The sequence below is a fragment of the Mus caroli genome, unplaced genomic scaffold (genome assembly GCF_978045245.1).
Source record: "Mus caroli unplaced genomic scaffold, Mus_caroli_1 scaffold_1, whole genome shotgun sequence".
Classification (NCBI taxonomy): Eukaryota; Metazoa; Chordata; class Mammalia; order Rodentia; family Muridae; genus Mus; species Mus caroli.
In genome coordinates, this window is record NW_028227256.1 from 84883866 (window position 1) to 84897816 (window position 13951).

Consider the following 13951-nt stretch of genomic DNA (forward strand, 5'->3'; position numbering starts at 1 on the left):
CCTAGGATTCGATTCAAGGCCTCTGGTCTTAGCACATCTCATGTATACAATAGACAATATTAATGTATAAATGCATATTAACACACGCATTCAGTATATTAGTATTCATTCTCACCTCAGAGTACAGCAGAACAATTGCCATTCCTCTCTCCCTAACCCTTTGACTATTTTAGGCTGTATCTGTGGGTGAGATCACGTGGGAGGCGTTGCCTGTCTGTGCCTCACTTATTTTACTCATCACATTGTCATCTGGACCATCTGTATTCCTGCAGATGGCAGCATTTTCTTCCTTTCTTTAAGATGAAATTGTCCTCCACTGTGTACATGAGCCACATTTTCTTTACCTATCAATCTATTCATTGACTCTTGGGTTATTTTCATGTCTGTGAGTAGTGCTGCAGTGAACAAGACAACACAGGAGCTCTTTAGCCTTGTACCAGGAGTGGGGTGGCTGGGATAACACAGGAGTTCTCTAGTTGTCTACCAGGAGTGGGGTAGATAGGTTGTTTTTAATGTTTTGAAGAATTTCTTTTTTTTTCCTCAGTAAACATGTATATTTTTATTAATCAATAATATAAGGTATTGATAAACATTGATCAGAATTTTAGCTAAAATAATGTTCATTATAAATTTCACCCATGAAGTTGAGCAAAATGATCACAAATTAAATACTGCTTGAACATTAAGGTCTGGTGTTAGCACAATTCATTCCCAAACACTTGTATTTAGCACAGGCACACTGCTTCAGTTCATATATATTCCCTTATTTGTAAAGCTCTTTCAAATTCTACAGGTTTTAGGTACCATGATAGCTCATGAGCTGTTCTTGTCAAGAATGGATCTTTGACAATTAGATTTTCATTGTCTTTAAAGATGCTTCTCTGTGTCTGAAGAATTTCTGTATTGTTTTTCATAACAGAAATACCAATTTTACCAAATTCATTACATTTTTATCAGGAATGATTTTTTGGTGAATAATTTGTTACAAGATATTATTTAACAACCTATGCAAACAGATCTAGAGAGTTTTTATTTTCTTTTCCTACCTGATTGCACTGTCCAGGACTCCCAACACCATTTAGAATAATGGTGGTGAGGACAAGAGTTCTTGTCTTGTGATCTTAGAGATGATGGGATATTGAATATGATGATAGGATTCTTTCTTCATAGTTTTTATCGTGTCTAAGTAAGTGCTTACTTTGTTGAGTTTCTACTGTGAAAGAACTTGGAGTTTTCTGCTGATTTTCTGCATCAAGTGCATGGACCATGCTGATTCTCTATTCTGTTTGTGTAGTTCACCACACCCAATGGTTTTCATACACTGAACCATCCTTCTGTCTCAGGGGGGAACTGCATTGAGTTGTTGCGTGTGGTAATTTTAATGTGCTCTTGAATTGGGCTCCTTATTATCTTATTAATATTTTGCATCTTTGTTCACTAGGATGTTGGCTAGTAGTTCTCTTTGCTATCTTTGTCAGACTTTCAGATGAGGGTAATTTTGGCCTCATACATGGAATCTGGAAGCAGTCTCTCTTCTATTTTGTGGAAGAGTCTAAAGAGTATTTAGATATCTGTTCACCTTTAAATGTTGGATGGTATTCACTAATGAAGCCATCTCTATGTTCCTGAGATTTCTTTGTTAGCAACGTTTGATATTGCCTCTTTCTCTTTGTTTGCTACTAGTTTGTTTGAACTTTATATTTTTTAAAAAAATATTACATATTAATTATCAGAGTGTGTTGGGGACCTGGGGGCGGGAGTGTATGCACATGGCACGCTATACATGTGGTGGTCAGAGAATTAACTCTTACGATTTGGTTCTCTCCTTCAACTGTGTAGCCATGGGGGATTGAACTCAGGTCACCAGGCATAGCAGCAGGTGCCTTTACCAGCTGAGCCATCTTGTTGGCCATAGACTCTGTATTCTTGATCTAGTTTTGTTATGTTGTGTGTATTTGGAGAAGCCCCTAGCTAAGTAAGCTTTCAGTACCAGAGTGGCTAGTCACCTACCCCAGTGGAAAATGAAGGGGACTGGATGTAGGTGCTTAAAGTATATCTTTCATGAGACCTCTGTTTTATCTGCTGTGTGGCCTAATGCATAATTGTCTGACCAGCCTGTCCCTGGAGCAGGACTGTTGTGAGTACTGGTAGGTGCCTTTGTGGCTCTTGTCCAACTGGGTGCAGTTTATGTCTGCCTGCCTGACCATCACTGTGGTTGCAGAAGCTTATTAGACTGTGTTCTCCCCTTACGAGGGGGCAGGGAAGCCAGGCTTAAGCAACCCCTGGTTCTTCACATCCACACACACTACAATAGAGACTTATAGCTCTAGCTAAAGGTTTGTTGGTTAGTTTAGCCTTTCCCCAAACTAGTGCTTAACTTTGCTTATTTTCTTTTTGTGCTCTGCTTCACTTATTTTATTCTGAGCACCTTATGCACTCCTTGAAGCTGCTGATTAATACTATTTTCCTATTAACAAAATCTCCTGGGGAAAGCGAAACTGCTTTTCATCTCATTATAACAGTAAACAAAACTATTCACAGATGACCCAAAGCCTGGAAGCGGGGCTCTCACCTACCATACTGGCACTGAAGTGGCCAGTAACCCTCAAATTTCTCTTTGTTCTTTTTTTTTTTTTTTAACTTAAAGGAAGAGGTTATCTACTGGAATCAGGCCCAACTTTAACACAGATTCCTCCCCGCCAACCCCAAACTCCCAGAGAGTAAGTCACACAGCAAGCTGGGAGCCAACTACACAGAAATTAGAACCTGTCCATGCACTTTAATAAATTACATCAAGGTAGCATGTGACTTAAACTTAGGCCAGGAACCCCCTGTAGTATATAGAATAATCTTATGTATCATTTGTTTAAGTTATACTTGGAAGTTTGCCATTTGTGTATGTGTTAGGAAGCATACAATCATATCTTACTAGTATCTTTATAATTTTTATTAGTATTATATTTTTATAAAGAAAACATTATTACTATTAGTAAAACATTGTAAACATTTGGGTACATTTGCATACATCTGCATATATTACTGCCTTACCAACATAATCTGCTTTGTCTAGGAGGAAACCCTTTTTGACTTGCATTTCACAATGCTAATGATTCGTTTGCTAACTACTGACCATAAGTAAGGAATAAGCAGGGCCTGCCACACACACACACACACACACATACACACACACACACATACACACACATACACACACACACACACATACACACACACACACAAACACACACACACACACACACACACACACACACACACACACATACACCCGGTGTCACATCTATTATTTAACATGCTTGTCATTTAAAATAGAATGTTAAAATTTTGCCTTAAGATCGGGTTTTCTTTCTCCCCACTTCCAAGCTTAACGATCTCAAAAGTCTTCTGAAAGAGATTGCTAATAACATCAAATAAGGCCTGCGAATGCTTGTGGGGAGAAACCAAATCACAATGAGGTGAGTTGACTAATGTCTCTTTTCTTTGCTCCAAAAATTTTAGTGTTTTAAAAATATTTTTAAGTGGTGGTGGTTTCCTAACTTATTCTATTTGCATGTGTTGTCAGCTTTGACAATAAGGCATTGTATAAAACAAATCAATTAAGTCATGGTCTAGAGACGAGGAGCAGAAGTTCCTCCTCATGTTGGTCCGCAATGGCGGCTCTAGGGCACCATTAGCCCACAGGCTTCGTGTAACACTTGCCAGCCTTACATCAGTTTTTACATAAATGGAAATGTAGTCATACTGATCCAAGATTTGCTACTTCTTCCTTCTTAATAGTTTATCATAGATATTTTTTGTGGAAACACCTAAAATATTCCTTATTCTCATGGGTTCTTATGTCTATTGCTGTGGGGTAGGTAGCTGTGTGGTGAGCACCTTTCTACTTTCTGGAAATGTTCCAGAGGGTGGGGATGGGAGACTTTTAACAACAGCTCATTCACACAAGGACATGTAATTCAATTAATCGGCAAAGTTGAACTCAAGGCTTGGCTCCAGCATCTTGCCATTTGCTTTGAACGTGTTTTCTCAGAACCTCTCCAAATCTTGAGACCAAATGCTGAAAATTTTAGGAGCATGGGGAGGCAGGAATGGAGAGGGAGGCACAGCTATGGGTATTCTATGGGTTTACAGGTAAGCTAGTAAACTGTAAGGAATAGAAATAGACAAGAGTTCCCTTCTCCATCTGGTTTGACTGAGTGCAGCAGGAGGTTATCAGTATTGTTAGGACTACGATGTGCTGGCCACATGCCCTGACCTCTCCCACTGCCCCTAATGCTGACCCCTCACATCAATGTCTAGCACTGACCCCTCTCTCTGGTCCCTCACATGACTGCTCTCTCTGGTCTCTCACACTGACTGACCACTCTCTCTGGTCCCTCACACTGACTGACCCCTCTCTCTGGTCCCTCACACTGACCCCTCTCTCTGGTCCCTCACACTGACCGCTCTTTCTGGTCCCTCACACTGACCACTCTCTCTGGTCCCTCACACTGACTGCTCTCTCTGGTCCCTCACACTGGCCTCTTGACCTTCCTTTCACACTGGCCTATGAGTTTGTCCCCTGTGTCGTTCTCTGGCACTTGACCTCCTGTGTGGCCCTTCGCCCTGACCTTTGCCTCCAGTGAATACTTGGACTGTGGGATTTCCCTTTGCATAGTGCTCATGCTGCAGGAAATCATGGTGTCCATGGCCGGCCATCCGTCTGTGTTCCTTAAGTCCTGGCAGTCACAGCTCACAGCTACAGGTTCCATTATGGAAGCCTTATGCCCGACAGAATCTGAAACCTGATTGACACTTCCTGGATATGCTGAAGATGTCCGATCTTAAGTACTCAGGAGGAGCCCATTTCAATACTTTCACAATGATATTTAATTTTGAAATTTTTAAAAAGTTGAAAATAAACGCCACTTTCACTTTTGAAATAGTTTTTCTTCACTATGAGCTGAAAAAAAAAACAGGAACAGACAAAGCAATTCAAATGATAAAAATAAATATAAATGTGATTAAGAGTAAAAGTAATCAGAAAATACTCAAATCCATATTGGTACACTCACCCAGGAAGCTCTGATCTCCTCTTCATTTCAGCTATTTGACTGAAATGGGCAAACAGACTGGGCTCCCACCCACCTACCCTGTGCTTAGCTTAGGCCGTTGTTAATATGCTTAGCGTTAATGAAAGGGTGAATAAAAATGACTGGCAAGGATGTGACATTAATATTGCATGTGTGCACCATGTGCTGGTATGTACACAGTGTGTGTATCATGTGCTGGTGTGTGCACAGTATATGCACTGTGTGTGTGTGTGTGTGTGTGTGTGTGTGTGTGTGTGTGCGTGCATGTGCACAGTGTGGGTAGCATGGGCTGGGATAGGATGTGCACAATATGTGCACCATGTACTGCTGTATGAGAAGGAAAGACAGGTGGAAAAATAATCTAAAAAAAGAAGTGTCAAAGCCAGGTATGGCAGATGCCCCTATGATGCTCTCTCAGGGAGGCTGAGACAGGTGACTCTCTGGGTTTGCCGGCTGGCCAAATCAGAGAGCTGTAGTCTGGGAGAGACACTGTGCCAAAAAAAAAAAAAAAGGTAACAGCATGTGAGGAACAAGACCTGAGTCTGTCCTCTAACTTCCACATGCACAGGTACACACCATAACACACACAAACACACACAGTAACACACAGACACACATTATCACACACTGATGCACACTAACATATACACTGATACACACACTAACATATATTAACATACTAATACACTAACACATACACTGACCCATACACTAACATATATACTGATACACATACTGAGACAAACCAACATTACACAAACACACACACTTAACACATACACCAATACCCTGGCATGTACTAACACATACACCATAACACACTAACATACACTGAAAAATACACTAACACACTAACCCACATACACATTAACATGCACACACACACAAAATAACACAATTAACACATACATTGGCACACACACTAACACATACTAGTATATACACTAACATACACAAATTAAATATATGCTCCATGAATTTTACCCAGTGGCATATCAAATGTCATTTTTGCATACTTTTTACTTCTAGGTAAGTTCTTTCTTAATGTTCATATCCTTAAGAAAAAGTCCAGTTTTACTGGCAACCTGCCCTACACATCTCAGACTCTAGTTTTCCAGGGTCTCTCAGTGCTTCTTTCTCTAGGGCTCAGGGTTAACACCTTTCCTTGGGATGCTATGACAGGGGACAGGGCAGAGAATGTCTGTCTCAGGGAAGTGAGAGCTGGCACAGGTTGGGGTAGGGCAGGCAGAGGCATTTAGCACTGCGCCCATCTTTATCCAGATTTCAGTCTTCGGGCCAATCACTTGAACTTTTTTCCCCTTTCTTTCTTTTTCTTTTTTTTCTTTCTTTTTTTTTTTTTTTTGTTTTGTTTTGTTTTTTTGTTTTTCGAGACAGGGTTTCTCTGTATAGCCCTGGCTGTCCTGGAACTCACTTTGTAGACCAGGCTGGCCTCGAACTCAGAAATCCGCCTGTCTCTGCCTCCCAAGTGGAAATAAGGAAATAAGGCTCCAGAGGCAAACATTTTCTTTCTCTACTTTGTATCTCAGGAGTCCAAGCATGGTGAGGGGAAGGAAGGTCTCTGGAGATGGCCTATTTTCCAGAGAACAGCCTCCTGGCAACATTGTTTCAGTTTCTGAAAAGGAAAGCTTTTGACTGTCATTTTGAATCATTTGAAAACTACATTTTGATACATGTTCAGGTTTTCTACTTGGATACCTGCTCAGTTTTGATTTTGTGTAGCAACCACTGAACAAATGAAGTCCTTCTTGGCTCTCTGAGACTCAACTTACATGGGATGCGTTGGGCCCTGCTCAGTGAACCTCACAGAGCTCACACGGGTGGACTCCCAGGCACGCACAGCTAATGTCACAGGCTAACATTTTGGTTGCATGCCCAAACCTCTTCCCAGTATATTTTGAAACAAGAGAGGAGGTGGAAATTTTATTAATAATTTTTGTTAATTAACTTATTAATTTATGAATTCGTATTAATAATTCAGCATCTTCTTCATTTTCACAGGTCACATCAACCACCTGGATGTGGAGGCTCGTGGGACACTGATGGACAGTACTGCTAATGACTTCTAAAGGAGACATTTTCAGGTCCCTGAGCACAGGGTGAATGACTCTTAGTCACCCTCAAGGGCATAGATCAGGGAGCAAAGTGTACAGAGGACTTTACACGCGAAGAGGGTGCAAAGGACCATGTTCCTCTGTGAAGGTGCCTGTGTTTTCTGCATCTCAGAGCCTTGTCCTGATGCTGAGGGATTAAGTGTTGACACTCCTTTCCCACGACTGTGACTCTGGCCCTGATTTTATACTTATACTGCTATTGTGTCTATTTCCCACAGTCTCCTTTTCTCCAGTGTGTGATGAATTCGTCGACACACTGTCAAAGAGTCCTAGCCCACCCCAAAGAAAAATAAGGCCAGATTCTAAAACACCTAAGGGCAACCTCTCCTTTCTCACATGTCAAACAGGGGCGGGGAGGGGAACCCTGAGGCAGTGACTTCTTTCTCTGGGGCTCACCAGGACTCCTGCTGAAGGGACCAGCTGAAGGGACCGCCCAAAAGGAATTCTTGAGAGGTGTACCTTGCTTCCCCACCCCCACCCCTGGAGTGTGCCCCTCCTCCACTCTTTCATTATTTCCCCATTAAAAATAGTGAATGGATCTCACAGGAGGTTAGAGGACATAGAGGACACAAATGTATGTAAACCCCTCCCAGTCATGTAGTCGTTGCTCACACTTCTGAGTGTTTGCTCAATTCCAGTCTTTTCTATGCATGCACTTTTAACAACCTTATATGACATCACCTTCACATACAGTTTTCTATAGGCTTTTCCATCAACTATTTTACCTGAGATGTTTTCTTCACAGTCTTTACAAGCATTATCAGTAACTCAGTAGTATTCAAACCTCTAGCAATTTCCATACTGTAGGTCGCTGATAGCTGGCTCCACCTGGCCATTGAAATGAATGTCTCTGTGCACGTCTTCTCTTTGCATTAAGAACATCAAGAAATCGCCTATGTAGAGTATTAGATTCTTTGGAATATCTGTTGATTATCAAACCGCTTGCAAGGCTTTTTTCATCAATGTATAGCAAAATAGGCTTTAGTAACTTATGCATAAGACATAAGCTACATGGCGCTCTCTCTAGTAAGACATATTCGACTTAACTTTCACTTTAGGAAGAAGACAACACTCTTGTTTAGGCATTGTGGAGCATGTGGGTGTTGGTACAGACATTGAATGATTGTCTGCCTGAACACTCACTCCAGCCCTACCCTTCTCTGGAGCTGTGGTATCTGTGCTCAAAAGAGCTTGGCAGAGGGAGCATAAGGCCGCTTTAAGTATTAAAAGTGAAAAGTTTTTCAACTTTTTCATAAACCATACACTCAGCAACTGAAGGAGCGACCCTCAGCAGGAAGCTGTTGGCCGAATATTTAGGTAGAAGAATGACTGAAGCATTAACCCAGATGTGTTTATTTTTATTTGGTCTGGCTAGCCACACCCTGAAAATGTAAGCAGAGAGGGACAGAGCAAAGGCTGCCTGACCTTTTTTTTTTTTTTTTTAATGTTTTCCCACTGTTTTATTTATTTTTATTTTTTTGAGAAGAAAACATTTAACTGGAATTTTTCCCAATTTTTTATTAGGTATTTTCTTCATTTACATTTCAAATGCTATCTCGAAAGTCCCCCATACCTTCCGGCCCCCCTGCTCCCCTACCTACCCACTCCCACTTCTTGGCCCTGGTGTTCCCCTGTACTGGGGCATATAAAGTTTGCAAGACCAAGGGGCCTCTCTTCCCAATGATGGCCGACTAGGTCATCTTCTACTACAAATGCAGCTAGAGACACGAGCTCTGGGGGTACTGGTTAGTTCATATTGTTGTTCCACCTATAGGATTGCAGACCCCTTTAGCTCCTTGGGTACTCTCTCTAGCTCCTGACTTTTAAAGCCATCCTGGCCTCATAGGTCTCTAACTCACTGGCGTTTCAGAAGCAGAGAGTGGATGGAACACATTTGCATAATGAAAATGGCCAACAGGTGGAAAGTTGAACATTTCACTGTTAGTGAAAGCATTCCACTTCCATTTTACCCTGATGACCAAGGTGCTTGCCATGTCTGAAACCACCAGGAGGAAGGGTCTGTCCTCTACATAGGGACTTGTAAAAAAACTGAAATGTAAGACAGCACACAGACTGTTCAGACAGAAAAACAGTCAGAGCCTCACCTTCAACTCAAGTAAGGAACTGGACTAGAAGAAGCAAACAAGACTTAGCCTAGTTTATCTGCTAACCCCCACTTAATCAGAGTGTTCACGTGTTCGTATTTCTACACCATGTCTCCACCAGCTTAAGAAAACAGTCTCTGTACGTGGAATGTTCCTGTTGACCCTGAAGAAGAGTTAGACGATGCTTAGAATTTGCTTACACGGTTACTCTACAGGATGTGTGCTCATGTGACGTCACTATTTCTAACATAGCTCCTGAAAATAGCTCATTTGTCAAGTCAAAGGTGCTGCATCTGTTGGTCTGGTTCTAACCATCTGTAGACTTGTCCCCAGAGACTCCTGCATCATGGCTTCAGTGTGAGCGCATTAAACCCTGGAGGAATTGTCATGTTTATGTGTGGCATTCTAGTGAGAGTAAAAAAATAAAAGTCACTCTTTGCTGAGTTATGGTCATTCCTAAAGGGGTTTGAGTTACGGGAATGATAACCGGCCCACGCTGAGTGCGCGCAGAAACAGGTAAACTGCAGCCACAGTTGGCATCGAGGGATTTAGATACTATGGTCCACTTCTTGGTAGGTGTATTAACTACTTCTCTGTTATTGTGACAAAACACCATGATCAAAAGTAACCTCTAGAAGAGTTTCTTCGGGCTTATGGTTCTAGAGGGATGAGAGTCTGTCGTGGTGAGGAGGCAGGGCAGCAGGCATGGTGACAGGAGCTGCAAGTTCACGTCTTGAACCATATACACAATTCGGTGAGAGCAAACTGGGAGCATGGAGGGAATTTCAATCTCAGAGTGGACCTGTACTTTCTCCAGCAAGACCACACGCCTCCCCCAAATATCACCAGCTGGAGACCAAGAGTTCAAAGCCACCACAGTAGGTGTCACTTGTGTAGGCACCCATCTGCCACCTAAAGGTGTTTAGCTTCACTGATTCAGAACCACATGCCCCATTATGTCACCAGTGTTTTGAGAGGTTACAGGGGTTCAGATGTAGGCTTCTCAGCAGCCTAGCAGATTACCCTGGGCTAATATGGATGTCTTTCATCCTCAAACACACTCTGTCAGAGAGCCTCCTGTGCCCAGCATGGGGCTAGAGCTGCTGGATATAGCTATGACCCTGCTAGCATTCCTGAGTCCTTCTGCTTCCAAGGGACGTTCCACTCCCACACCAGGAGAAATCATGCAAATGTATGCTGATCTACCTGCTTCTTTGTGGTCTACGGGAGACAGGTCATGTGGTTGTCATGAAGGAGACATAGCACTCCTGAGACCACTCCTGAGATGACCCAGACACTCAGAAACCTCTGTACCACTAAAAGGAGCAAGTGGTGGAGAAATGGAAGAGGAGAAACACAAGAATGGGGCACAATGAAGAGAGGCAGGAACTAGAGTCTTGAGGGTAGTGAGGAATAGCCTGATGTGAGTAGTTGGCAATGTTACCCAGGACCATGGTGGGGTCATGGCCTGTGCTGCAACCGGGGAGGGGCACATATCTGGGTCTATGGCTCTGCAGCTGTAGGGAGTCTGTTATCACCAAAGGCCGGGCAGATAGATGTCCCTGGTCTGGGCTATCGTTCAGAGACATGTTGATGTCTGACGGCTTTGCAGAACTGGCTCCACTCCTCACCTGAGCATTGTGGGAGAGCTGGCCCTTGGGAGTATGAGAGTCGGTAAACTGGCCCTGCCTCTAGCCAGCTGCAGTACTCGGAGTATGGCCCACACACTGAGGGTGAGCTAGCCCCCAGGATGCAGGCATAAGCCCTGCTGTTTGTCTCCTGTATGGTGACATGGATGAGAGAGAGAGAGAGAGCCCTTTCCCCTGCCTTGCCTCTCACCACCTGCAGCAGGCAGAAGACCTGGCCCTGAGATCATTAGAGCAGACGAGTTCTTTCTGCCCCTCACCAGCTGTAGCATTTGAGAGTGCGGGCACTGCACCTTGCCAGAGCACAACAGTAGAGCTGATCTTGGCAGTTAGAGGTGTGTGTGTGTGTGTGTGTGTGTGTGTATGAAACTGAGTGTGTGAGCTTAGGAGATCTGGCTCCACAACTTGTCTACCTTGCAGTGATGTGGGTAGGGGGGGAGTATCACCCCCTGAGTCCATACCATCTATGGCAGGCAGGAGAATTGGCCCGAGGTCATCAAAGCAGGAGGGCTGTCCCTGCCTCTCAGTTTCTATAGCTCTCTGGAGAGCAGGCCCTGCATCTCACTTGGACAGCACAGTAGAGCTGGCCCTGTATCACAGGGTTGCAGGTGAGCCAATACCATGGGTGTGAGTATGGGAGAACCAGCCCTGCCTCTTGTCTACTGGACAGTGGTGCAGATGAGAGAGGGATGTGGGAGAGACGTCCTCCTCTTCTCCCTCACCCCTCACCATTTATGGTGGGCAGGAGAGACAGTCCCAGGGTCATAAGAGGGGGAGAATTGACCATGTCCTTCACCAACTACAACACTCAGGAGAGTGGGTCCTGCGTCTCACTGGGGCAGCAGAGCAGAGCTGGCCTTGGTTGCAGGGGTTGGTGGTGGTGAGATGCCCTGAGGTCATGAGAATAGGAGACCCTTTGAGCTAACCAGCTCATATACCTCTCAGATCCAAGGTTTTGAATGGGATCATCCCAACATGTACTCCATCAGTGTACGGCTGGAGTGCATGAAGGGGCTGGTCCTACAGGTTCAAAACTACAGGATCTCCATGACACAGGGCAACAACAGTGGATCTGAGAGGAGTCCCAGTGAGGGTCCAGTATCAATAGACTAGCAGAAACCAGAGGCCTCACACCAGACAGATGAGTCATTGCGATGAACATTTGCAAACAAAGAAGTGTGGACAAAAGGGTGTACTGTGGGACACACTGTGACACACCGCAGCTTCCACAGAAAGAATTTTTTTCTCTGTTGGGGGGGGGGAGGTTTCAAGGGTGGAGGGCAGGTATGAGGGGAGGGAGAGATGAGTGGGATTAGGTGCATGGTGTGAAATTCACAACAAACCAATTAAAAGTAGAAGGAAAAAACAAAAACCAAAACCAAAGACAGTATCCAGATCTGGGCTGAATTAGGGCTCAGGCAAGAGTACTTGCCCAGTATGTCCAGTATGCATGAGATCCCAGGTTGGCCTCTACCACTGCATTCATACATGCACAGCACAAGCAGATCAGGAGATCACACAGAATTTTCTAGAACATGGCCATGTTGTGCCAGGCAATGAGGTCCTACCTATGTCTGTATCATGCTGAGAGACATGTCCCTAGACCTCAGGGTGGAGGCTGACTTCTCCTCCTCCGTGGATCACCACTGATTGCGCCCAGTGTTCTGATTCATGGTACTGGGGATTCAGTAGCCCTGCCTTACCTCTGTAGGCTCATTGTGTGACATCCCTGCCTATCTCACTTCAGGGCAGCTGCCCGGGCATAAAAGTCATGGTAGTTGCCTCAGAATGCTCAGTAGCATGCCCTCTCAGGAGGAGATGACCACTATCCACGCAAGTGCTCCATACCCTGGGAAGAAGACCAAAGTGCTAGTGCTGAGCTCCCTCCTCGTAGATTTCCCTCTCCTTTGTTTCATATCTTGGAGGATCTTCTAGAAGAAGCTGTAGAGACTCTTTCAGTGATGGGGCAAGTTGCCTTCACTGGGAGCTTCTGTGACTGAGGAGATCATGCAAGTAGCCTGTGTTGATTTTCTTGTCTGTAGAATGGCCTCCTTTCCTCGGAGGGGTGAGAAGATTAGATGAGGTAGTCTGAGAGGCTCTGAAATCTCAGCATGGCACTTTGTGCATAGCTCACGTCCCCATTCCTTACTTCTACCAGCTTTTACTATCCCTCCTACCCGAAGTCTCTGACCACCACCACCACCACCACCACACACACACACACACACACACACACACACAAAACCCTGCATGCTTCTGTCAGAGTCCAACTTTAGAGTCACTCCCTCCAGGCAGCCTGTCTTGAGAACTTCTGCCCGCAGAGCAGCATCTGGTACCTCTGTCTTGTGGAACCTCCCTAACGCCTTTACTCACGGTACCCATAGATCACCTCATGCTAAATGAAAACTCCAGCACCTTGACAGACCTATAACCCATTCCCCATCTGCTGTCCTGGTTGGGAGGCTGTGATTATTAGTCCTCTATATATTCTGTTTAGACTGTCCCTCCCCCCGGAGGGCTGTGGAGTTCTTGAGGGAGAGCCATCGTCCAGCTGGCTTGTTCTGTTCTTTCTGTATGGACACTGCAGGCACCCAGTGAGAACTGCATGATTGAACAGCACCATTCTTCAGCATGCCCTGGGATGCTCCCAGGCCCTTGTTCTCTCTCTCTCTCTGTCTCTCTCTCTCTGTCTCTCTCTCCCTCTCTCTCTTGCCTACTTGAAATATTTCTTAGCACATCCTATTTCCTTGTGTTTCCAGTCCATGAGTTCTTCCTCTCGTGAGGATGGAAGCCAGTCTGTGGATTGGATGACAACCCTGGCAGCCTGTCTGTGAGCTTTGTGATCACTGTGGATGGTCATGTGGCAAGGTTCTCTAGAACCAATGGAAAGTGTCTTTGGAATGGGATTTATTAGACTCAGAAGCCCCACAATAGGTTTGCAGTTTCACCCAGAGTCCTATCTTAGGAACCAGGGTTGA

General features: G+C 44.4%; 1 protein-coding gene across 3 annotated transcripts in view; it reads left to right on the top strand.

Moving 5' to 3' along the window:
• Trpm8 (transient receptor potential cation channel subfamily M member 8) overlaps nucleotides 1-8521 on the top strand; it is an 84070-nt gene extending 75549 nt beyond the window's left edge. For all 3 annotated transcript variants that reach the window (XM_029483630.1, XM_029483643.2, XM_029483635.1), the window contains 2 exons: nucleotides 3382-3473; nucleotides 7110-8521. In XM_029483630.1, the coding sequence (XP_029339490.1) occupies nucleotides 3382-3432 (51 nt within the window). In that variant the 3' untranslated portion in view covers nucleotides 3433-3473; nucleotides 7110-8521. The remainder of the gene's footprint in view (nucleotides 1-3381; nucleotides 3474-7109) is intronic.
• Nucleotides 8522-13951: the final 5430 nt, after the last annotated feature.